The sequence below is a fragment of the Aythya marila genome, assembly GCF_965140915.1.
Source record: "Aythya marila genome assembly, chromosome: 1".
Classification (NCBI taxonomy): Eukaryota; Metazoa; Chordata; class Aves; order Anseriformes; family Anatidae; genus Aythya; species Aythya marila.
Window position 1 is genome coordinate 25,102,579 of NC_139042.1, and position 26,887 is coordinate 25,129,465.

The 26,887-nt window shown below is 40.2% G+C and overlaps 1 protein-coding gene across 3 annotated transcripts in view; it reads right to left on the bottom strand.

Annotated features, from left to right (window-relative positions):
- Positions 1-26,887, bottom strand: part of DCLK1 (doublecortin like kinase 1) — a 238,149-nt gene that overhangs the window by 199,127 nt on the left and 12,135 nt on the right. For all 3 annotated transcript variants that reach the window (XM_082775454.1, XM_082775455.1, XM_082775456.1), the window contains exon 3: positions 24,524-24,870. In XM_082775454.1, coding sequence (XP_082631580.1) covers positions 24,524-24,870 — 347 coding nt within the window. The remainder of the gene's footprint in view (positions 1-24,523; positions 24,871-26,887) is intronic.

A 26,887-nucleotide genomic window follows, 5' to 3' on the forward strand; every position in this document is an offset into this window, starting at 1 on the left:
GGTGCAAAATGCTGCTAAAAGCCTTAATCAAGCCAAGGTACATTAGGTGCACTGCTCTCACCATGCAGCCAATCACACACCATTATGGGATGCAATCACATCAGTCGAGTACTGTTTGCTCTTGGAAAACGTGCTGAGGCTTCCTTTTGTTCTTTACCTGCTTGTAGGTGGGCTCCAAGCAAACACACTCCTTAACCCTTCCAGGGACTGAGGTGCTGATCAGTCCACAGCTCCCCACACTCTCTCTCACCTTAAAATTAATTAATAATAATAAATTAATTTTGTTCAAGTAAACAGGAACCTTTCCCTGCCACAACTCTTCACAAATTATGCACAGCAGCCTCGGAGTCACTGTGGGTTGCTCTCTCAGCAGCCTAGAGCATATCCCATGCAGGCCCAGCAATTTCAGTGTGCCCAGCCAAACACAGAAATAATCCCCCATGCTCCTTCTCCACCATTGCTGGCTGCTCCTCTCCCTCCCAAACCATGGTACTACAGATAAATTTAGGAAGGGAGCTTTGTCTTGGAAGACTCATGGGGTTGTGAAGAGCACTTCAGCCTTTTGTGCATTACTGTCCCTGGGTTACCTTCTTCCGTCCTTCAACATCCCATTTTCCCTAAACCTTCTCTTGCAGCTACCAAACTTGTAGGATCCCTTCCTGTCACCCTTCACATCCCACAATAAAAAAGTTCCTCTAGCAAGCCTCTCAGCAGATGATAAAAATTATGTCCTGTTTCATTACACAGACAGGCTTAACTGGCTAGATTATGAATCTTAAAACACTTTGAGGAAAAAAAAAAAAAAAAACAAATTTACATCCTCTCCTAAATGCTGAGGCAGCTCATCCAACAGTAATAGACTTCAGTGGCCACACAGCAATGGAGCTGAGACTGTGGACGAAGACAGTGAAAGCAAGCAGCAGAGCTGAGACTGAACTTCAGGAGAGACTCTGGATTCTTCAGGGAATTGCGAGGTGGAAACCAACGGGAAACAGCCAGGATGTCAAGTGTCTAACCTATGTACCTTCACATTAAGGAGCTTCTGCTGCTCAGTCCAATGTTTTTTGTTTTTTTTTTTTTTTTGCAGAATATATTTCTATTATACTAGGTTGCTGCTAAGATTAGACGTAATTTGCTGTGGTCAGTATGTTAAACAGATGACCTATTACAATATTGCACCTATTACAAAAGTGTCATGCAATGTAGAATTGTTCTTCCTGGACGTTTAAACCAAAATCAGAAATTAAACTGAAAATCCAAGGCCAGTCCGTTTTCTTAGTGACTTTCCTAACTTGCTTCTGTGAAGGGGAGCCTTTATATGGCTCACTAGAACAACTATTTGACAATTTATTTTGAGACTTCTAGGTGCTGGACTTACCCAAGTTTCTATGGGAAGTGCACCCTGAAAAAAAGATACCATATACTTCCAAAATCTATCTGGTTTTGCTTATACGTGCCAATTTCTACCCAACGCTATTTTGTCTTAACACAGGCTGAGAAACTTGAACATCACAGACAAGCTTAAAAAGGCACATCCTAGCAAAGCCTGTTTCTTCTGGCAGAGACAAGTAGTTGAAAAGGTATCTAGGAGGCTAATGAGGCTGTTAAGCATCTAATAAGACTTTCAGATGAATACGAGCTACGAGCAGCTGAATACACATGAACAGCTTTAAAAATCTTGCCAAGAGTGGTGAGATGCTCCTGGAAAGTAACTGCGGGAAACTCACAAACTCCAGGCTGCCTCGCAGCAAAGAAGTCTACCTGTTTATGAGCCCCTAACTAGAGGGTTTGTTATCTCCTGCATTTGCCACCAAATCTAGTGCAGTTTTTGCAAATATCTGGTTGGCACTGGTTTATCGTAGATCCTGCAGTCACCATTTTGAAGACCTCTGCTGTCTCCAGTAGTTTCTGTCTGGACACCAATTTTCCTGCTCTAGAGTGAAACTTTAGACAAGTCCTGGGAACAGGGGATAAGCTTAGAGATAAAGTAAAACAAAAACAATTGTTTAGGCTGAGGGACAAAGTTTGCAAACACTGCAAATTGCTTTATGAAGTTAAATCACACTGAAGGTTAATCTACAAGGAGATGAATGAAGAACACACAGACATTTCGTACTCTACTACAGCCTTGCCATGTTCTTACTTACAATTGTTTCGAAGCACTGCAGTATTACATATGGCTTTAGTATTTGCACTGCACATGCAGGATGCTTTGTTTTCTGTATCATAATCCTGGCTTGGAAATGGGGAATCCCAACTTCTCCCTCTAGGAGACTGTCAATACACAATTTTAATCAGGAATCATGCAAAATTTTGTGATTTCCCTAAAGTGCCCACTTCTGGTTTCTAGCAATTAAGAAATTTAAGTTATACAAGTATTGCATAACTTGGAAGTATAAGGAAACTGTGAACTATGCCCAGCTGAAAGTCTGGAAGAGTGTCTGGTGGGGAAAAAAGGCAGAGGGGGCTGAGGAAGAAAGGGGAGGTTTCATTTTTGGACTTTCAACATAAGCATTCAGATCTGTAAGCTGATCGTGATCATTTGGTCTTCCATTTTCAAGTGCTTGCAATAAAGAGTGGCACAGTTCCTAGTCTGAACCCTGAGAAAGTGGCCATGCTAATATAAATAGCTCCTGGTTCTGGAACTGTTGAATCTTACAAGAACTATAACAAAAGACATTACATGTTAGTACATTGCATGGACACTTTATTCAATCCAAATATTTTTTCTGACCAGTAGCCCAAAACCAAGATGAAAAGCTTGTCTAAGATATGACAAAACGACTGGAAAACCCTAAATACAAGCGACCACCACTGTTGTGCAATATGGCCAAGATCAGCAGGATGTGGTAGAGTTGACAGTTTTCAGCTAGATCCTGCAGTTCTCCATGTACCTGCCAAGCAGTGATTCACAGGAGAAGAATTCTCAAAACATTGTAGAGCAATCAAGAGAAAGCTATCAAGAGAAGCATTATGGTTTGCTGCATTGGTGGAAGCAAATCAAAGCTGGATTATTCTAAAGACATCTTCTCTAGATAAAAAACAACTGATGGATTTAATGTAGGAATAATGAGTAACGTTCAATACACAAAGCACCAGATTAAAACTCTACCCCTTTCCCAACCAAGGAATTGCAAGAAAAGCAAATAAATAAATCCAAACCAAACACTAAATAAGTATATAAAACCCATGTCCTTCAAGTAGCTGAAGCTATGCAAAGAAGCCTCCTAAGCACAACTAACCCACACCCCAGAGGTGTGATCCCTGCCAATGAATGTTCAAGCTTGCTCAAAACATTCTGCCAGCCACTGCCCTTCAAAACCAGACTTTGTAGCCTGAGTCAATGCAGCACTTCCCAAGCTGCCATCTCCTGACAGTGAACGGAATTAGAAATTCAGCCCTCCCCTGAACTCCTCCCCCCCCAGCTGGGTTCAGCTCCCCTTATTAAGATGCAGCCACACCTAGGAATGCTGCTCAGCACACCCCTGGGACCTTCTGATCATCAGCTAACTGAGTTGCAGAGTACCAGGCCAGGTTCCTCCCCAGATTTGAAGCCATAATTTAAAAAGCATCACTTTAAGCAACAATGGTGAATGAGAGAACAGCACATTCTGCCTGAAACACAACTTTCTCCCAAGCTTTCCCCTGAAAATAATTGCAAACAAGAAATAAAATTTCACTTTCAAATCTAAGGATGGGCTCTTGCCACTGCAGTGCAAATATTCTGAAGCCTGTGCATGTTCAAATGGAAGCACGTATTTCCGAAAGCTCGTAATTACTACAACTTCTCTTTTCTCTCTTTCAAAGAAAAAGGAGAAAACCATTAATATCATTTGTTGCTCTGTCAGCCAAAGCAGCAGGTTTGCAGACAACCTAGAAGTTCCAACTTGGATGACTAAACAAAGCAGTGCCAGTGATAACCTAAAATGAAGCTTTTTTTTATGTAAATATGCTTCAGTAAACCCAGGAAGAGAAACTAAACCAGACTTAAACTCAGCAAACCAGCTTTGAATCCTGGTGAATTTTCCCTGTGGGCATATTTGAAATGTCACCCGTATTAGATGTAGCTTGTGTGACTAATGAGCTGAAACTGTTAAGGCCTCACAACATAAATATCAATAAATAAATAAAATTCTCAAAGGCAAAACTTGCACAAGTTTAGTAACAAAAAAAAAAAACTTGATCTCTTTCTGTTCCTTACCTTGCAGAGGGCATCTTCCTTTATCTCTGTTACTCAAAACAAGAGGTCTAGCTTAGCACAACCAAACTTGTTTAATATTGCAGGAAAATGAGTAATATGTAAAGGAACATCAACACGGCTACCTAACATGCAGAAATAACAAGGCCAACACTTACCTACATGCAGTCATTAATCATATCAGGTTTACAGAGCTTACAGAAGGTTCTTCTATATAAAACGGCTTATAGAAGGTCCTTTTATGTAGGGTACCCAAAGCTCATCACACCTTTGTGGAGCATTAAATAACAAGGTAGCACACACAGATCTGGAACTGGGTGGTCTTTAAGGTCCCTTCCAACCCAAACCATTCTGTGATTCTATTTAGCCAGAAACTACTGACAACTTACTAAAGGAAAACTCCAGTCACCTGATGATTTTTAGTGGTATTTCAGCAAGTCTCAGTTCTGTGATAAAATTCATCCAAATTACTCTTACAAGGCAACCTCTCCAAGAAAGATTTCTAGGCAGCTATTTACTTGGTCAGCTGAATTCCTTTCTTCAGGATCTATTACCAGTCTAAAGAATTTTCTCTCGCAGCCCAGTTCCAACACATGGTACAGATTGTAGCTGAGCTTTAGTTTTGCAAATTTTAAGATGTCCTGTGGAGTAGTCACAGTTATACTTAGTGTCTCTTCCACTTTTCCAGATGCTTTGGAGGCCATATAAAAAGAGGTTATTTTTCAGCTCAGACTAAGACATGTTTTACAGTAAGCCACATTAATTAGGCAGCGCAGATGTGCTAAAACCACCATTCACTTCCTCTCGTATGAGACTGAACTACAAGGTACTTGTACTATTTAACATAAATGTTCCTTCACTGTACCGAAAGCTGTACCGAAGTGGGCAATTAAGAGCTTCCCCATTCAAGTCCTATTCCAGGATACATCCTTTCTGGCCATTACAAAAATAGCAAAAATAAGGATGTTTTCAGAAACTGATACTCATGCGAGTATTCAGCAGTGATTTTGGCAGGGTACGCAATAAAGAGAGATGGAACAGAGGACATGCACTTTACATAAAACATTTCTGTGGATTTGGGGTATCAAATCTGGATTTTAAAGTCTGTTATATAAGAGGAGGGGAAAAAAATCTCTCCAATTTGGCCAGGTTCAATACCATCTGGATGGCTGATCTCATTTAAATAAAGGTCTAACAGCATCAGAGGAAGTAGTGCTCAATAATATTTCAGCATCCTTTTCTCTCATGTAAATTATATTTATAATAAATATTTTTATTTTATAAATACTGAGACAGCAATCACAGGCTCTCAAATCAACCTCTCTCTTCAGAAACTACTGGTACAGTTCAGAGTATCTACACCCAGCCTACAGCCCTTGCACTGCCCTGCATCTGGTTCAGAAGGACAATTTTAGGTCAAACACTTAATCTAGTTACCTCGCTTTTATCAGTCTGTGCTATAACTTGTACATTAAGTATGTTTTAGTATCTAATTGATTCATATAATTTTTAAGTAAATCATGCCTCGAGTGACTTGTAAAGCTATTTGGGCAACTGCAAATTATTGTAAGTGCATTATACAGAAAGAGAATTCAATGTTCCCCATTTAATAATCCCCAAATGGTTTTTAAAGAACATTGTAGGGCTTGTATCATGGAATACAGTACCTGAAAGAGAGAGAAAGTACAAAGGATAGGCTGCTATTTATGGCAGTAATTAAAAGATAGGTAACTTTCTCCTTTATTTTCCAGTGCATTCTGTCTTCCCTATTCAAAACTTTCAGATCATAGATAACTATGTGCAAAACAGGGTTGGAGGCAGTTTTCACACTGTGAAATATCAATACCATACTCTCTGCTTTATTCCTACCTTGCAAAACATAGTTGGTTTGCTTAAGCAGCAATACAGCATCTGACATCTGGTACCTAGTTTATCTAACAGTGATCTCAGGTCAAGTTAGGGCTCAGGGATTTGCAACAGGTTTATCCAAGCCGACTGCACTATTGCTTTCCTTACAAATATCCTCACTGGCAAACATTATGTTATTTTTACTGCAATACAGGAAAGGTTTGTGCACTTCTCCATTTATGTTATGGGGAAAAAAATAATAAATTCAGTAATAAAGATGATTAACAGCAGTTAAGGATAAAACTGTGCTTCTCTCAGTAAACCATCAAGCTGGGAACACTGCACAGAGGCACTGACTGGCTTGAAACTAAACTCCAGTCCTCTAAGGTCAGAGCATTTCATAAACTAATCTAAACAAAGTCAAAATAATAATAATAAAATCCTGCAAGTTATCCTGCCAGTGTACTGCTTCATTTAAGCAGAACTAGTATGGGGTAACAAATGGCTTTAAAAAAAGCTGTGAAAAACTATAAAGTGCTTTTTGGCCTCAGTTACCCAAAGGCTAGGCTCTGCTCAGCACCTACAAAAGCAACGTGGCTGCAGGTAACCTAGCTTTTTGCCTAAGTCACAGAACTAGAAACACCAGCAAATTTCAGAATATATGGAGAAGTTGAAAGATTAGAAAGAAGCATTATGATGATAAATTCCTCCTGGCGTTTTAGCTACAGGAGAGAAGAGCTACACTTGGCCTTGTCTTACACGCTTGTGGGCAGACAGCACCATGCAATAGCCATTCTACTGCAAAGGAGTATCTGCATTTCTGCTGCTTTACACAATACTCACTTCACCCACCCTGTGGATATTCCAAATACTACTTGACTCGAAACCACCGGTGAACAGCGCTCATGTGACACTGTATTGTAAGGGCACTTCATCAGAGAATCAGCAAGAAGAGGTAGACTAAATCTAAGCTACATATTCTGTACTAAAAATCAAAAGATCCTACTTCTGTTTTTAGATTAGCCTGTAAGGAAGAGCCAAAGTGTCTCATCCTTTCATTCTCAAGGGATTGAACTTATTATTATGTCTATGTGCTATGGACAACATTTTAAGTATTAATAAAAAATCCATGTACTGTTTAAAGACTTGATTTACACTTACACAATTAAAAGTCAAATCAGTATTTTCCTTTACAAATATATTGTTTTGTAAAATACCAAACAAATTGCTGAACTACTTTGAGACCATGTACTCAAATTCACAGCCATACAACTAACAGCTGGAAGACAACCTCCAAAATCAAACTTTGCACTAAGGCAGAAGTATGAGTCACAAGATGCTTCCTCTATCCGCATGCATTTTAGAAAACTGATGAATTGATGACAGGTGTCAGTTTGTGCTTCTTGAAAGAAAGATCAGATGGGAAACCAGATTGCAGCTATACCAGAGGTCAAATAAGAAAATACTTCTTCGAGTTGCAGAGAGCCCAGGGAACCACGTGTCCAGGAGCATTCTTAGTAGCACTCACTTCTAATTCTACCTTTGCTAGGATATGGAGCACAACAACATTATGGTCAAAAAATGGAGCCCAGGAAGTTCCGCATTAACATGCAAAAGAACTTCTTCACGGTGAGTGTGACGGAGCACTGGGACAGGCTGCCCAGGGAGGTTGTGGAGTCTCCTTCTCTGGAGATATTCAAGGCCCGTCTGGACGCCTACCTGGGCAGCCTGCTCTAGGGAACCTGCTTTGGCAGGGGGGTTGGACCCAATGATCTACTGAGGTCCCTTCCAACCCCTACAGTTCTGTGATTCTGTAACATTAATTGCTTTCTGCAAATCACATATTTGGCAATTTGTTATCTTAAAAAAACACATTTTTACAATTTAAGCCAGAGAATCACACAACTTATTGTATAGTGGGTTACACTGTCCCCGAAACATGCGTTTTCCACTGCATTATGTGTATGTAACTCTTACACCTCGTGCATCTATTGCAGGACCACAGGAGTCCCGCAGCTTCGTGTAACAGGAGGTTTGTGATGGCTGAATTAAAAAGGGAAGCAAACACCTTAATTACACTTAAAAATAGGAAGAAAAAATTCCTACTAGCATTCAATATGGAGACCATACTGGAAAGCATACCACGCTTACGCCTTCCCCTCGTAGCGCCAGGAATGAAGTCACCAGCGGGCAGCCGTGTCCCTGTCCTTTGTGAGGCAGGAGCGGCTCCTTGGCAACCGCTGCAGACCATCGAGCTGCCATGGAAACGGCAACGACGAATTTATAAAAACTCCGAAACAAAGCAACTGAGAAGGCAAACCGAAATAGGGTGGGTACACCCTGTGTCACTCCCTACAGAACTCCCGTTGTTAAAAAAAAAAAAAAATCATGGAAAGCTCTGAATTGTAGTAAAATTGGAGTCACTGACAGCTCTTGTTAATAAGCAAGAAGGCCCTTGCTCCTCGTGGTTCCCGTTGGCAAATACACCTGAAGACTTACAGCACAGATGGTAACGACCCCTTCCCATTTCAGCCAGAGGTTTCTCCTTTAGGGAAGAGGAAGGCTGAGGGGCAAAGGCAGGGAACGACTGGCTGGGGCTGTGCCCGGGACATGTGCTGGCTGGGTAAAACAAGTACCCACAAGGTGAGCACCAGAGCCCACCTGAGGAAAGGATGTTCATTCACACTTCTTATTCATTAGTATTAGGAGAAAGTATTTTACCTTCTTCAGTAGATAAAGAGACACCTGGGACAATCATCTCCTGAGAGCATTTCAGCTACATTTACATTTTGTGTATGTCCATGTGAGGAGAGCACATGCAAGGAATTTTTTATTTATTTATTATTATTATTATTATTTTTTACCAGTGAATGAGGGGAAAAAGAACATGCTGCGTCTCCCAAGAAATGAAGCCAAACCAAAAAACACATTGTCTTCAAAGAGAAAACTAACACATTCAACAGCCCAGCCAGGCCACATAACTCAGTGTAACAGACTCAAGAGAGAAGGAGGAGAGCGCCCACGTGCATCTGCGCACAGCGGCAGAAGGGCAGATGCAGGCACCCTGCGCAGGCAACAGCGCAGCACGTGCTCTCCTCATGCCACATCAACCCCAGCTCCCTTCCAATCCTCCTCGACACTTCCACTGGTTATGGTTAGCTGGTAATTATTTGGGTACTGACTGGCTGGTCAGTACCTTCTGTGCTGTATCAGCACCTGGCTACTGCCAAATAGTGCATCGGAGCGAGGATTTCTGCCTGCCTTACCTCTGCAGAAGGAACAGGGAGCTCACAGCACTGAGGGTGTCAACCTGAGCCATAAAATCCCACAGAGTCATTGAAGCCACTCCTAAATTTCAGCTGCTCTTTCAGGTTAGACTTTAGTAGACCAATAGGTTCCAAATGTGTTTGACGAGGACTAAAATAAATCATTTCTGGCTTTATTTCCTAGGGAAACCAAACTGAAACTGAACAAATCGGTAAGTTTAAAAGAATATGTAATTTCTGCTCTGCTCTTGAGGCTTTCTACAAATCAGCAAGATTAGTCCTACAAATGTGTTCATCCACAGCTGCTCAATGAGCTGTGAAAACTGGTATTCTCACTGAAATTTGGTGATCATCACCAGGATTGTCAGGTGTGTAAAACTCACTGAAGCTGAAGGAAAGCAGCTGCTCCAGAGAAACTATGTATCAAACAGTTACTGTGAAAAGGAAAAAAAGTACATATATAAATATATACACATCCCAGTTAAGCAATCATGAAAAGACCTTCAAGGTCATCAAACCCAACCATTCACCTAACACTAAGTCCCCTGCTAAGCCCTGTCCCTAAGCACCATGTCCACCTCTCTCTTAAATGCCCCCAGGGATGGGGATTTCCCCACCCCCCTGGGCAGCCTGTTCCAATGCCTAATCACCATTTCCACAAAGAAATTCTTCCTGATATCCAGTCTAAACCTCCTCCAGCATAATTCAGTGTTGTTGCCTCACTTCCATGTTCCAAGTTCTCTTAGCTTAACGCCTTATCTATGTACATCAACAAAAAAAATCTGTACAAATTCCATCACTAGTGAAATAATTTCTGAACCATAGGGTGCTTGTGAGAAATTTCTCCAGTGCTTTACGTTACATACCAACAGCTTATTTCCCACCAGACTCTCACCCTACCCTCCAGAGAAATGCTACTCCATACACCTTCTCCAGAGAGTTTAAAACGTAAGCAGTGTTTATAGATTTATCCCCTACAGCTTCAAGGGTTGGCATACCAAATATTGTCTGCGAAGTTCTCTCTACTGCAGAGATCCAACAAAACTACAATAAATAACTTTTGAGTTAGCCTTTGGGATCTAAAACCTTGAGATATGCTTATGAGTACAGGGATATAGTAGGGATACCTAGGGATACAGAAGACGACGTTAAGAATTTGACTCCTGTTAACTGCACACCAGACAACAGAAGATCTGTGAATGCAGACCAGATGTGTGATAGCTGGGTATTTTTTTCCTCTATTTCTACCTCGGAACTGTTTATATACTTCAAGTATTTGGATGCCTTAGAAGAATTAGAGCTGTTGTCACCTTAGCCAAAAAAGGTGGGTGGCACACATTCTTGCCTCCTTACAGACTGTATGCCCAAGTGCAAGTAGTTTTTATTAGCACATCAGCTGTTCTGTCACTTCACCAAAGTGCATCATTGCACATCTCCCATTTTCAGGAACAGGTGAAGACACACTCTGCACCAGGCAGTCACAATTCTGCTCTGCTGAAAACCAGGTTTATTCGCAAATCTTGTTCAACTTCCCATGATCTCAGGAAGTCAGACAAGAAATCTCCACCATCTGGCTATCTCTGACAGCATTATACTTTAAAGACACTTCCAAAACATTGAGCAACAAATTCATTCTTTACTGTTTGCAAGATTTCAGTTTACCCAGAGGTATTCAGCCTCAAGAGGAAAACTAACTCCAATTTGCCATCCAACTATCAACTCATTGGAACAAGGTAGCTAAAGATGTACATTGAAATTAGATTATGCATGTTAGTGCTTATTTTTTAACAGTTCCTTCATGGCTAATCCTAAAATATTCCTTGGATGAAGCATCTTTGGGCATTCTGACACGCAAGCAACAAACATTTCCCCCAACACCTCTGAAAGTGACTTCTGCATTTTTTATTTTTTAATATAAAAGCAGCAAACTTCAACAGATCAAAAGCAGCACCATTAAAACGATTCCATTAATGATAAGCTTTTCCATAGCCTGAGAAGATTTTTACAAATATTTTGAAGCAAGTGGCAGACCGTTTGCATATAAATGTGATGGAGTAATAATAGAATAATCCCCCTAACTTCCTAGTAACGTTTGCCTCCTCCCCAACCTTTACTACAGTTTCCTTTACTACTCATAAGAAGGGAGAAACTAAAAGTACAGTTTGCCCAGCTGTTGTGCCATGTTGGTAAATAGCTTTAGCCTGGACAAAAGAAGAGAGTCTCCAGAGAGTTTGAAGTCTTATGAATGAGAGCACTACAAGAGAGAGGAAGGAAAGAAAAAATACAGAAAAACCCACAACCTTGGTTAATTTAGTTCATTACTGGCTGTGTCATAACACTACAAACCTGTTAGCATTAGCTAGTTGACTCAGAATGCTATTATTCATGGCACTTATATCTATTCTGAGAAAGGAAGATTGAGGATATGAAGCCTACAGAAAAGGATTTCAAAGTCATACAGAAAAGAGCTAACTGAAAGGAAGAAAAATCCATATTATGGTTCCATCACTGAACAAATCAAAGTCAGGCTACTAAGCCCTTCGTCGGGTAATTTTTTGTTGTTGCTGTTAGAAAAGCCTTCATTTAGCTTCAGCTAAGGCTTTGCCAACTTAACTCTTGAGAATTGTCTACAACTGACATTTTTTTTCAGACCCTCATAAATCTAGCATAAATACTTGGATACATCATAAATTGTGTAGATAGTGGAAGACTGTAAATTACTTGTTACATCTTGGAAATAGAGGAACATCTACTTTCCCAGGAGCTGGTCACACATCGTCAGTGAGCCTTTGTTCCCTCAGAAGAGGGACAAACACACTGCTATTAATTTGGGATAGAGAAAAGCAAAACCACACTCCATCTAGGTTCTTTTTAGGGAGAAACTCTGGAGCTGGAAGGCTGCCTGTCACATCAAAATTGCAGGATGATGTTCAGTCATGACATGCTGCTTGGAAATGTTAAATATATATATTTATATACACACATACATGAACATGTATATTATATATACAAATATACATTCACACAGTCTGATGACTGCATAACTTCGTAACATTCCTGTTTCAGTGCAGCAGCAGGATAAAATGACTCAGTTTGAAACTAAAGGGCAAGGGAGAGCTTCCCCTACCCAGGGGAGGAACTGGTTGGAAGAGCTACTGGAGGCACTGGTGAAAAGCTTCCATCAGTACAGCCCCCATATAACTCATTTTGCAGATCATGAGCTTCTTACTTCAGTAACCCTCCTGATTATTTGCTTGTAAGAGAGGAAGTGCTGTTAAAGCTTTTCTCTTCCTACAGAGGAACCATATGACATTCAATTATTCCTCTCCCCCTCCTTCTGTAACATTTAGGAGAGCAGTTCCTACTGTACGCTGTGAGAGATGTCTGGCATTCACTTGGACTCAGCACAAGAGAAACCAGAGCTTCATCTCCTTTTCTAGGACAGCCCTCCTCCACCTGCAGGTAGGTTGGGTTCATTTTTACAGGGATGCCACATTTAAAAGCTATTCCCCTGAAGTGCCACTGACAGAGAAAGGAAAAGTCTCCTCCTTTTATTGTCCTTACATCCCTCATCTCCCAAACGACCGGAGAATAAAAAATCGTCAGCTAGATGCTAGGACTCCACAATTACGTACTGCTAAAATAGGCTTAAATAAAGCAGCAATATAATTCGGGCTGAAAACGTTTTTCAAGAAGGTGTTATTCCTACAGATACTATTAATCTATAATGACTCCAATACATCTTCATCTACTTGCTCCCTTGGTCCCAATTTCAAAACCTACTAATTGTTTTAAAATTGATGTTGAGCTGCATGGCATTACTTCTTGCTCGTGTCTTAATAAAGCTGTCTGAATTTAAAAAAAAAAAAAAAAAAAAAAAAAAAAAAAAAAAAAAAGACATTCAAGTGAATAGCTTTTTATCGAAAGCCAGAAGTTATTTGGCAAATGCATTCCATTTTGACAAATATTTCAACTGAAAATATCAGCCATTTCATTAATTGCTGTAACACATATGCACAGCTATAAAAGGTTTTCTTTCTTTTTGGTCCTGTGTTAACTGAGCCCCAGTGGGAACTGACCAAGATGGCTGGCACGTCCATGCTACCGAATGCTTGTCTTAAGATTTCATTTCTAAATTTAAGCCAGAAAGTCCAAGTGCCAATTTTCCTGATTCTCAGACTGTTTCACCCACTTCGATACTCTGTGCCCCTCAGTCTTTGCTCACCATGCCGGGAACAATCAATGCTAATAGTAGCATAATGGTCTTCACGTAACTAAGGTGCACAGATTTTAGCTTTCCTATGTCTGATGTACAAAGCAGATAGATCTCAGCAACTGCATTCACAAAAATCCTTATCAACAGAACAACTCTAAACACTCCTTAATTTTAAGGTCCCATTTCCCTACATACCTGCATTTTTCCATCGTGTCATAGCAATGCCATGCATGTTCAGCATTTCTTTTGTTAAAAACCTTCACATACCATGCTTACTGCACTCTCATCTGGTTTCTGTTCCTCCATTTCTGATAGGCCATTTGATTTATTCTTTCCTATATTAACTACTTGATTTTTGCCTTATTAAATTTCACACTGATTGCACTCCTTGTTCCCAATTCATCAAGATCATACTCTATTTAAAATAGATTCCTCCAGAGTATTTGAAATGCTCCTCAACCTGCCCCAGAACAGATATGTTCTGGTTTAGAAACTGAAACGTCTAAACATTTTTTTTTCCTAAAATCTTATAAGCTTTCTCTTTTTTCAGGAATATTTAGGAAACTGAATGCACTGGTGCAGAGAAGGTAGTTTTAATGGAAGTGTACTACCATTTCAGATGGCAACATTTACCACCTGAGTAAAACAACAGAACAGGAAAGAGTGCTTTTTTGTACTCCAGGTGCACTTACCCCAGACCCAACTTCTTGAGTGTAATCTTTACTACCACCATCATGCTCCCACTGCTGCACTGACCCTGTTCATGTAGCTACAGCAAGAAGTGCACAAAAAAATTAATTATATCAGAATCAACAATGTCATATATGGACTTTTTCATAATCATGAGCTTCTGTATTTTAACCTTTTAATTTTTAAGACAGAATTGTTGCATGCACAAATTCATTCTCATGTGAACAGAGCATTCCGCATTATCAGTGTCCAGTGTGCCAGGACCATTTCCCACCACACGTGCATGTTGTACTCACCTCCTTCTCAGCTATTTCCTCTCCCAAGTGCACATAAGTGTACCACTATATATTGCATTAGCTATGACTCAGGTTGTTAGTAAGATAAGGGTATAAGATCCAAGCAATGATTTCATACAGGTAGAAACAGCAGATTGTACGAACATAAGATGTACAAACAGAACCAAAGAGATGGATTACAGCATCTAAGTGCTGCATTCAGGAGACCATTTATCACACACTAAAAAAAAAAAATAAAAATACAAAGAAACTGCTATTTGACAGAATTTACTAGATTTCACATCAAGAGGAGTTCTAAATAGAAACAAAAGAAGAGATAATACTGAAATACACAGGAAGCATATAAACGAGCAATTAAAATCTCAAAGAAAATGAAGGAGAAAACCCTCAGAAACAAATGATTCAGAGGCAGATAAGAAATCAAGACAGGCAACATGATCCAGGAGGATAATTCAAGGACAACTAGAATACAGGAAGTATCAAAAGGTTTAGCTTTTGGACGCATGCTATATAGCAGCAGCTGCAGTCTGCCATTCAAATTAATGCAAAACAGAAACGTAACCTGGCTGCAAGGGAAGGCAGGTGAAGTATTTTAAACAGCAAACATTCTTCTGTTTAGAAAGTCAGCACACTCATTTAAGGTTTAAAAAGTGGGGAAGAAGCTTATATCTAAGGCATCCTACCTCAGCTATTCCACAAGATGCACCCCATCTTCCCCTACTGTCTGGCAGCTCTAAGAAAAATCATGGCTTAAACCAAGCCAAAAAGATACTTAAAACCAGTTCAAACTCAGATTTCACTCTCCACTCAGTGAGCAAATGTCTCTTACAGTTTTAAGCCATTAAAGCTCTGAGTTTTACATAAAAGAAGTTTCTGAGATCCAACATCTAATGGAAAACCAAATCCACCAGACCAGAACAACTGATGCAGGAGAGGCAATCAGCCCCAACTACTTGAGCTTTATTTTCAATAACCTGCAACCCTGACTTCAAAGCCCTATAATGCTTTGCTGGTTCCGCTAGGAGCATACTACAATGTTCTGTCTTGCTTTCTAAAGTTGAGCTTACTTATCTCTGATAATTCCAAACCCAGCTGTTCTCATTTTTATCTACGTGTGAAGTACCGTAACTCTGCACTGCATGCCTCAAGTCCCCAAAGACTTCTTGCTCTTCCATCTGCAACTTCAAGAGTTCAATCTTCAATCCTATTGAAGAATCTTGATTCCCTCCTCAGCAGCATTCTCAAGCCAAATGCCTCCTTGAAGCAGGTGTTCTGACCTACTTCTAAAGTTTATGAGGGGAGAATAGCAATGGAAAGTTTTCATGAGAAGTTGAGAACAAACTACACGTGGTACACACCTTTCAATTCCTGTTACATACCATTAACCCATGACAGGAAAACAGTCTCAAAGGAGGCTAACTTATTTATAGAAGCTTAAGCCCTCTTCAGAGAACTACTGTCTGCGTTCAGTACAATGGAAATATTTTAACCTACTGGTAATTGTATTAGTTCCTAAATCTGATTGAGTCTGGACATTCTGCCCCCATGAACTGGCACACAGTAGCAGGGACATAGATTCAGAAGAGATTACTGCAATACTTCCTACGAGATTGAACAAATTGGTTTCAAGCTTAAAGGGGACCGGAGGTAGAAAAAGGAAGAATACATTGTCCTTCACTGATTTGATAGTACTTAAAGGATGTTCAGGGATGAAAACTTTAAGTCTCAGTCCCACTTCTACTAAAATTCACCCCAGAATCCTCAGACACAAATAAAGAGAACAAAACAGAACTGTATCTCAAACTTCTATACACTGCAGGTTTGTTTAGGAGAGGTCTGGATTCATCTTCTTTAATCCGATGAGCACCTGAGAGGTCAGTCAGTGCCCAGGACTCACTCTGTACACAAAAAAGAACTGTACGAAGCAATTCCAAATAAATATGTGGAGTATCTGAAGAGATTTGTGTCTCTTCCCACTTGCTATAGGAGACAGCAAAGTGCATGGCTTAAGAAGCTGGAAAATATTGAAAATAAGATGCTTCACAGCTGACAAGTTTATGAACCCAGTTTCTGAAGTGAAAAGCTCAACTAGAAAAACAAGGCACAAAGTTGGGCCATCTGTCACTGCCATTCCTTGCACCATCCATAATTCTAAGATTGTTTTGCCAGTATCAATTACACCATTTACAAAGTGATCATCTGCAGAATTTCCTTTTACACAACAGCTTGGCGAAATGGTGAAGAGAAATGTAAATGGAAAGAAATAAGTAAACAAAGATGCATTTGTACAAAGCCTTAGGTAGCTGTTCAAACTTGAGTATGACTGCAAAGAGTTATCAGCCTTAAGTTTTCGTAATTCAACGTTGTCAAAAGACAGACTGCCAAGATTTTCCAAGTATTGGTGCAAAAAGGAAAGACCTGACAATCAGAATTACTCTAAAATGCCTAGACTAACAAGCAAATACCTAGATACTAATTAGCTGAATAGAGTATTAAAATTTCTCCTATAGGACAAGTCAATTTCTGTGGAAAGAAACAGGTGCTACAAAAAAAAAAAAAAAAAAAAAAAGTTCTTTTGATGCTTCTTAAAATGCAATTAAGAGACTGAAATTTCTCGATCCTCTTGTAACAACTTGTTTCAGAAGGAAATGAAAGAACCCAATATATCCAAGATGTTACCCCTTTTTACAGTCTTACTACATCCTACCACTACAGAGAAAGAAAAAGAAAGCGCCACACTTATCTACACCAATGAAAAAACACTGCTAACAACAGCCGCCACAGGGAGCAAAAATAAAGCCATTCCAGTGAACACAACATTTGGAAAACACACACTGTAAAGTCTTCAAACCACCGAGTTCAGCTCATTCAGTGAACGTCATGAAATACAGCATCCTAACGGGACTGGTGAGCAGAACAAAGTTTAGGAAGACCACTATTTCAAAGCATTACCAGAAAGATTTCAGCTGCTGACAGAACACAAAACTGTTCCTAAGGACTGCACGTTACTGGGCAGTAGAAACTTTTTGGTCACCACCAATAAACTCACTCCTGTCACAAAATACTCAGAGAAATGTTAAGTGCTTTTCAACATCTTCTTTCACTAAAACAAAGAAAAAAGCAAAACCCCAAAACAAAGAACAACAAAAATAAACATGAAACACACACGCACACACACGAAACCACCACCATCAAAAACATACAGTTGGAGATAGCTTCTGTTTGCTTTTCCCCTACCCCTCACCAGTCTGCAAGACACACATCAGAATTTAACTTGATAAGAAGCTCTTCTCAGTTGTTTTGCACACTAAAAGAAAGGAAGCAAAGTCCAGATGTGTAGAAAAAGGACACTTTGTCTAGTCATTCAGAACTTTGGGTTACTGGATTATCTCCTTCGTACCAAAGTACAAACTCTCTAATAGCTGGATGCCTTTATAGGACAGTAAGGTCAACTTCTGTGATGCTTAAAGCATACTGAAGCAGACATGCAAGCTTTCAGTCTTCTTCATTTAGTAAGAGTTTCTCTCCTGCATGGCATGAAAGCCAACCTAAAGGCTGTGGAAGATGGAATTTTCTCCTAATTTTCAGAGTAAGCCTACAATTCATACGGGATGCCAGTCAGCAACCCTGGAAACTTCCACTGTGAGAGGGCTTTTAGAGACTGAGCAACACAGTTGTCAGTCTCAGTTTAACAGGAACCAAAACTAGACAAATGAACGCACGCACTGTTTTCAGTTAGGAATGTGCTTCTGTTCACTCCTTTACAGAAGGTTTTATCTGGATAACAATTAAAACTGTTAGTCAATGTCGTAATGGGACATCAAAACAGCCTGCTCAGAGTCACGAGGGCTCAAGGACCTGTAACAGCTCTCCTTTAACACCAGGATTAACTTCAGTTGCCAGCAAATTGTTTATCCATTCCATGTCTTTGGCATATTTTGAACCAGATTTTGATTCTTTCTTATTAAAGTCCATTTTACAAAGCAACTCTACCTTTCTCAATAGGTATCACGGGAATCTTACAAGACCCCCGGAGGTTACCACCACCTGCTGAGATAGGTGATTTTCATCACTGATTTTTGCTTTAATTTTTCAGTCTATCAAGTCTGCAAGAAGCATCTGCGGGCCTCTTTCCCTAGCGTTGAGGAAGAAATAGCCGTCGTTCTTGTCCTTTCCCAAAAACTCAGTTTCAAAAGGCCAAAGCCAGGAATGACTCATCTTCCTGAGAAGGAAAAAAGTTGTTGATTAAGTACACTGCAGGCAGGAAGGAGGGAAAATGAGTTGCAATCAAAGCTTGAGAGACGCTCTTTGCTCTTGGAAAGCATCTCTCATGATAGTCCATCAGCATCTCCCTCATAGTGCCCTAAATGTCACATCTAAGGTTAGGCAGCTTAGATATTTTCCAGGGTATAAAGGGATTCTCGTATAAACACATGTGAAGGAGCAGGTTGTACTGAGTAAGCACACTGGGTTTCAGCTCCACACCTGGAACATGCCAGGTGGCGGTACAATACCAAAGTACCACTTCTAAAACATACAGACAAGTTTCCCTAGCTGTTGCTTCCCTGCTAAAATGTTTGTGTGATCTGCAGAAGCCATCTTTCTTAATATTCTTCTCCAAGTAATCAGTATCTGCACAGCTACACCTCACAGAGAACTCAGCATGGTTCTCCAGTCAATCAACACCGCCCCATGCCTGCGGCTGGCAGGGAGCTGCGATGCCTCCAGTAAAAGCCACAGGTTGCAGTTACTGTGCTCAAGAGGGGTCATACAGCAGATAAAACAGCACTTGTTGTCCACATCTTTCAATGCAGGAGTAATTTCACATTGCATGCATCTCAAGTGAATTGTAACTACAACTGAAGAATAAGTAAAAATAACATGCACAACCTGTCACCCTTAAGATTAAATGCCTATTCTGTAACAGGAATGGAACTGATTACAAATGCTGATGTGAATTAGAATTAGAGCACATATAAAACAAGTCACTTGCTACACTTAAGTATTATTTTCTTTAATGCTCGTTTTGTCTAGATGGTTCTGAAAAATAAGGTACCCAAACGTGAAGTAGAGAACATTTTTCCATGCCTGATACCTACCTTGCTTCTCTGTATCCAGGACAATTTGGCCAGGACAATTTGGCCAAGAATTTAGTGTAACGCAGGCATGATTACCAAACATTTTCCACTTGTTAAGAAAAAAAACAATAAAAAAGGGCGTGCTTAGCTTAGGTGTAGATGCAAACAGTTGTTTTCTTTTTCTCGAGAGTTCATTTTCTTAAAGCATCAGTGCTAATTCTTCTTTAAAAACTAAAATATAGGTGCCTTTGCAGACAGAACTCTAAAGGAAATGGTTTCCAAACTTAACGACTCACTCTTCCAGCAGGTTTCCAATAAAAAACAAAACCAACATATTATACTCCATGAGGAAGCTTCAAGCATTCCAGCAATGTAATTCTCCCTTTTCTTCAAGTCACAATTCTTTACATAAACTATTTAATGGCTTGTAACAAGGCTATTAAGGGACTCGCTTCCCATTTCACACTATGCTTCTCACACGCTTCTACGAAGTACGTCCTCAAGTTCCAGTAGATGTATTTCATATTTGTAAAATTAATCCTATTTGAAAGAACATATTCCAAAATAAAAATTAATCACATCGTGATTTTTATTCTGGTGTTTCTGCCACTGACCACTTGTCTGTCTGGAGTCAAATCCACTGCATAATACTTAAACTGACAAATAATTTGCATAACTGCATGTAGTTAAGCTACACTAACCACCTGTTCAAATAAGCAGGTCCCACTGCAGTGCAGATGTTTGTTCTTCTAAAAGCAAATGGGGGATGTACAAGGTGATAGAGCGCTTTTGTCCAAACACCAGTCTTAGGCTAAATACTCAGACTGCAAATACCTCATACAAATACACACACTACAACACTCAAAAAAAGGCACAATTTCAAATGGCAATTATGTTTGACCTTCATTAATATTCTCCCATTTTATTCCTCGGTTTTGTTCTAGAAGTGCATCATTATACAGACACCAGAGAACTGAGCTTGCAACACAGCAGCGTGGCTCTATCTCCAAGGGCAGCTTGTATCGTTGACACCTGCATTGTCCCAACATGCTTCCTTTTTACAAAACTGTATCTTAATGCACATTAAACTAAAAATGGTATCTTCTGCTAAGGGAAGATTAAAAACCAAACTGTCATGATACAATCATGTGAAAACAAGGCACGTTTTAGCTAGAAGAAAGTGTTTGTTCCTTGCACAAGTACATGAGAATATTAAAAGGCATTTTAAGTGTTGACTTAATGCACTTAAACCGCCTTTTAATCTAAAATATAATCCAGTAAGAGTAGTCTCATGATCTGAATTCCTACAGGCAGCCATTGAACCTACTCATTCTATTTTGGTTTTCCTTACACAGCAAAGCTGATAAGGAGAAAACTTCTAGACCTTCACCTGGATAGTTTTAAGTATGTCCATGAAAACGTGCATGTGCTATTCTAGACAGTATGAAACCCATCCTTCTCTGAGGAACCATTAATAATTCATCTGAGAGGATGTGCTAAAGGCTGGCCACCAATGTCCTACATGATCAGATGACAGTTGTATCTTGTGCCCCTTTTGTGCAAATTAAATTTCTTTCTAAAAGGCTCAGAAACCTTGAAGTCAAAATACAGAGTCTGACCTGCGCTATAAGGAAATGCAAATAAATGATTAACCATCGCTTTTTAATTTAATTTATATATATATATATATATATTAAACAATACTAGATTAAATGCATGAAATCCAAAGCAAACTTCTACCTAATACTGGAAAACATCAAGTTTCAGACCCTGAACTGCCACTGACCCAGTGAGACAAGATCAGTTAAGGTTGTTTTTTTCCTCCCCCTGCTACTTCAGTATTAAACATGGAAAGGGTTACCGCAGCACACCTTGTTGATCAAGCTCTGCCATTCTCAGGAACACCAACAAGACATGAAGTGTAACAAAAGTGAGTAATTCTCCAAAATCAAGAAGGTTTGGAGGCTCTAAGATGGGGAAAACAGCTGGATGGCACAGAACTTTCTTCCTACCAAGGTACATAAACAACTTTCTTACTCAATTACTCAAATTAGCGTCAGTACAGGACAACTGCCCAACTTGGGTAGCAGTTAAGACTCTGACCCCTACAACTTTCTTCTGAGGGGTCTGAGGCATCTTATGCTAGTACCCAACAACTGTATGCACACCTCAGGGCTCACCTGCACTGACGATATATGGGACTCGTGGCAATTTTTGCCATGGATGGGCAATTCCTGTGTTGGCCCCAAAAAAACTCCCAAGAGAAGATGATACAGAATAGCTTGTCTTCCAGGTTATGTTCTCAATAAATAATCCTAGGAAGGCTTTACCCTCTTATCCTTTCAGTAAATTATTTTCTTGCTCAGAGCTTTAAGATTTTATTGCTTTTTAAGTTAGCGATGAAAGATTTAATCACAGATTTGTTAGATTTAAGCACTCAACCCAGGGTCTTCCAGAACCTTCCTGGCTCCAACAAGAGCCGCAGGAGAAGTTCCCGACTGTGAACGCTACTGGAAAAATTCTGGATTTACCACGGATTTCCTCCCAGTAATCATTCACAGCTTGAGTTTAGCAATAAAGAAATCCATCACCGTGGCCCCAACACCATCTGGGAGATCAGGCTTTTGGCAGAGAGAAACGGAGCAGCAATTGCCTGGCGGCGCAGGAAATCAATGGCTTCCCCGAGCACAGATCATCGATTTCCCTTTCTGCCAGCAGAGTCGCTTTGCACGCTCAGCGACAAGTCTCCCTTATCCCAGTAGGGCACACGCACTTTCCTCCAGATCCTTCCCTTACCCATAGGGCAGACAGCTATGCAACTTCAGCTGAACAAAAAGGGAAGGAGGGAGTAAGTGCCTAGACACCTATTTCCCTGGAGAGCCTTTAGACAAAAAGGTTTCAGGCTGCGAGCTTCAGGCTGGGTTTCAGGCTGTGACGTGGATAACAAATGCCCCAGCATGCTACTGATTGAAACTCATCTCAAATCCCAGGACTTGACAAAGAATCCAACTTTGACAACATGTGGGTCAGGAAAACCTCATTTTCCCTTCCTGCCCAGTAATAAGCCAGTAATATTTTTGCCAGTAATTAGTGCTCCAAAACAGGTGTAAAGGTGTTATTTCATTTTAAGCTCAACCATATAGGGGACTTTGGAACACGTGACAACCACATCACCAAAAAATAAGTGAGCACAGGAAACAACAGGTCACATCGACACCCTTCCATGCTGCGTTTCTTCATAACTAAACCACAGGTTTACTTACATAGCCCAGAGAACCTCCCAGTACAACCCAGTTGATGCATCCTTTTTACTGAGGGATTTTACAGGAGAAATGCTGAGAACTGGAATATTCACTCAAAATCTCCTGCCAAGGTCATAGCAGAAACCACCCTTCATCTCTGCAGTAAAATGCCAATCCCTCCTCAAATTTACTCGCCTTGCTGCTCCCTGGAGCACAAAGCAAGGTAAGGACAGGAACAGAGATTCCCCAGACACACACTTTACCTTTGCTGCAAGCAATATGAACTCCATGTGCACACTTATGCCCCAGGTCCAAGTTCCCAATGAAACCACAGTAATGGGGACATGAAAAGCATGCATGCAGTAACCAGGAACTGAACAACTGTCTGTGACTGGTGTCAGAGGTTACCGACATACAACGGCAGATGGAAGGGACTTCTGGTCAATCCAGACTTGGCCCTGATTTGAACCAGTGCTCTGAATAAGCAGCTTGTCCACGAACCAGCCATCTCGCAGATCAGAGGGTAGTGCTGTAATTGTTTTCAGAGCTATGCCCGCACATTAACCCCAGCAACTGCAGACACATTGGGCTCACCACTGGATCAGGCTGACAGTATTTACCTGTATCACGCATATTTCGCAGCCATATTTCTGCTGACAGCTAGGCTCAAAGATTCACAGAAATCTGTAAGAGAGTTATAATACACTAGAATATCTTAGCCTCTAGCAGCTTCTCAGGGAGACCACTCACTCGTGTCTCTGGCCACATTTTACACCTTCAGTTTAACAGGTTACATTTGTAAGTGCAAGTATCTGCTGTATTTCTCTAGAGTCACCATTGCTCCAAATCAATTCAGGTCATGCTGAAATTAGTTTTGCCCTTCATCAGGTTAACTGCTTCTCCAGTTTTGCTATAATTAATACATGTCCGCAGATAAATTACAAATAAAGTGAAAGACAAAAAAGAAGTAGGATTAAAGTGTAAAATTTTTCCTTGTCCCTTCATCCCCGAATTAAACAAGAAGCCTCTCAAAATCTCACCATACAAATTTAATCAGTGATGACCAATTAATCAGTTAGCAAGAAGAGACACTGCTTAAAGGTATTTCATAGAAAAAATAACCTACAAGAGACTCCTCAATAAATATGAGCAACGCAGTTAACCCAACCTGTTTTCCTGTGAAAGAGAAAAAAGTTCATTTTTTTTTAAGCTTTTCACCTTTCTCCTGGTCCATCCTAGCTGCAGTAAGACTCAATTTGGCCATTGTGGATAGCAGTAGGCCTGCATTTAGCATGGTGGAGTGTGTGTCCTCATGGTTTGTTTTTACAGTTTATGGAAAGGCAAGTATAATGAAGCAAAACTGCTGCAAGAAAGAGCTGGAACGAGTTAAGAGAACAAGCTTCTTTGAGACAACATTCGTCATTCTAGGTTTCTGGCACACATAGCCAAAACTCCATCATATTCTTTACTGACAGATTTAGAGCTATTATTTATTACAAATAGGATCAATGAGGCAAAGTAGTATTTCATGGTATGTTCTTGAACTGATCAGAAATCTTACACAATGAACACTGGAAGACTTGGTTCTATGTTCTAGGGAAAAGTGATTTTCTACTTACGTACTATTATTTTCCTCTGGGAAAACTACCTTTTCTTTATGCTGAGAATGATTATAATAAAAATTCTTACCTGTTTTCCATCTAGTGTGTACAAGCGTTTGACCACCCCTGAATCCAGCTTGATGGCATCGGTTATATCAGTAAGAACCTGTTCAAATGAATGTGCTGTCTTCTTGTTAAGCAGAATCCGGACTGCCTTCCGTGGTTTCACTCCACTCCTGATGATAGTGACTAGTTTAGGCCTAATGAAATCCTTATTTTCTTTTGCATCTGGAGTACCTCCTTTAGCAGTGGCAAGAGACGGCACTGAGCGAGAAGTAGAGGTTGTCTTAACATTCACTGACCAGTTTGGGTTTACATTCTTCGTGTACTCCAGTTTCTTGAAGGGTTCTATTGAACCACATACATAGCTTTCCCCTGCAGAAACAGAAGTGCGAGAGCAGCAAGTCAGATTGGAGGGGAGAAAAAAAAAAAAAGGAAAAAAGAAAATTCAAATCATTCTCAATCATTATTCTTACTACTCTTGATCTATAGTACATAACACGTTGATATCTTCCCTTCTTTTATATCTTTTAAAGATCACTCATCAGCTAAGCATCAAGCAAAAGCAATGCTGTGATGAATTGCTTGAAAGCAACAGTTTTCTTTTCAGAAAGCACCATCACAAGTGGGGACTGCTACTGTCAGTAAGCAGTGTTCACATTAATCAGTTGTCCAGACCCAGGGCATTATCACGGTAGTCCACCAGCTTTCACGCTTAAGTGGCCCATTCTTCACGAAAGAGCAGGCCCCAAACACTTCAGAGGAAATAGTATGAACTGTCATCAAAAACTATAGGTTACAAATTACCTTCAATAAAAGGTGGGTGAAAATGTCACAGGAAATTTGTTAACATTTGATTATTTAAAGCTTTAAGTAACGTAAAACCAGGATATAGTGAGGTTTCTTGCCTGTACCTATTATTCTATTGACTCAGTGTATTATATGGAGGGAAAATGAAGGCAAAGAACAGTAATTACAGAGCTCTCCTCCCACCATAGTTGGGACCATAGTTTAAAGAAAATGACAGTTTAATGAAAAAAAAGTTGATTATAGTTCAGATTTCTATTGGAACATTATCTACAATGAACTATTTCCAGAATTACCACACCCACATTTTCTGGCTAGGTTAGAGCTCCCCAGCCAGCGTATCCCTATTCCTTAATCCATTTCAGCTGCAGGCTGGTGTGACAAAGGCACCCGCTTGTGTGCTCCCAAGCTCTCCCTTGTGCTTGGCTGAGTGACCACACTGCCAGTTGCAGGGGGTAAGTTGGACCAGCTTGTTCATCTGATGGAACATGAAGACAACACTAACGCTTTAGCAAGCTGATCCAGCTCTCCCTCTGGCTGCAAGAAAAGAAAAAAAGATGGAAAAAAACACCACATGAGATCCAGCAGGACCACACCTTCTGGCAGAGTGCAGTTAAACTGGATTACAAATAATGTAAAATCCTATCTGACTAACACCACAAAAACATTTGAGATGTTTCAAGTCTTCAGGGTTCAATAGTTCAGTAGGGACCTTTATATTAGCAGTTTACCCCAAGGTATTAAGATAAAAACAGAACAAAATGCAGTAACGTACCTCCTAGGTGAAAGAGCACACAAGAACCAAATCCCCTGAACACTAGAAAACAGACTTTCCTAGTGATCCCTACCATAAGAAATGAGAATTTGTGTTTTAATCATTATAAAGAAAAAGTTTTTTTTTTTTCTCTAGACACACTAAGATTTCAGGGCCATTCAACCCCACAGACAATACAGCACACAAGAACACGAGGAATGCTGGCAGATGCACAAAGTTCCCACAGCTAGAACTGGAGGGGGAGATGAAGGGGAACCCACCAGGGCACAAGGTCCCAGGATGCAAGAGAGGTTCAGGTCTTGTACTAGCAGAGCTGGTATGATGCTCCACAGGGGAGATAATAAAGACAGGAGGATGTTGTAAAGATCAACAAATGATCTTGAGAACAGATGTTGTAAAGACTAGAAAGCCAGCAGAAGGACACCAGGAGTGTACCAAAGAATTTAGAGCCACACATGAAGATGGACCACTGAGCAGAAAAGATAAATGCAGTGACAACACAAGATTTTTGTTTGGTTTTTCTTTTAACATACTTTTGAAGCTGAACACAAAATGCAGAACGGGAGATGAAGTAACACATTCCAATGTCTGATAGTCACTGGAATTTCAAGTTCATCTGCACTTTGCAGCGACTTCTTAAGTGGTAAGAAAGGAATCTAAGACTAAATGCTTACACCAATCTTAAGAGACAGAAAGGTAAACCCTTACTGAGAGAGAGAGGGGGCACTCACTATATATATGGTAACAACAGAAAAAGGCTTGGCAGCAGGAATGACCCAGGAGTGAACAAACAAGATATGTTCTCTTTTA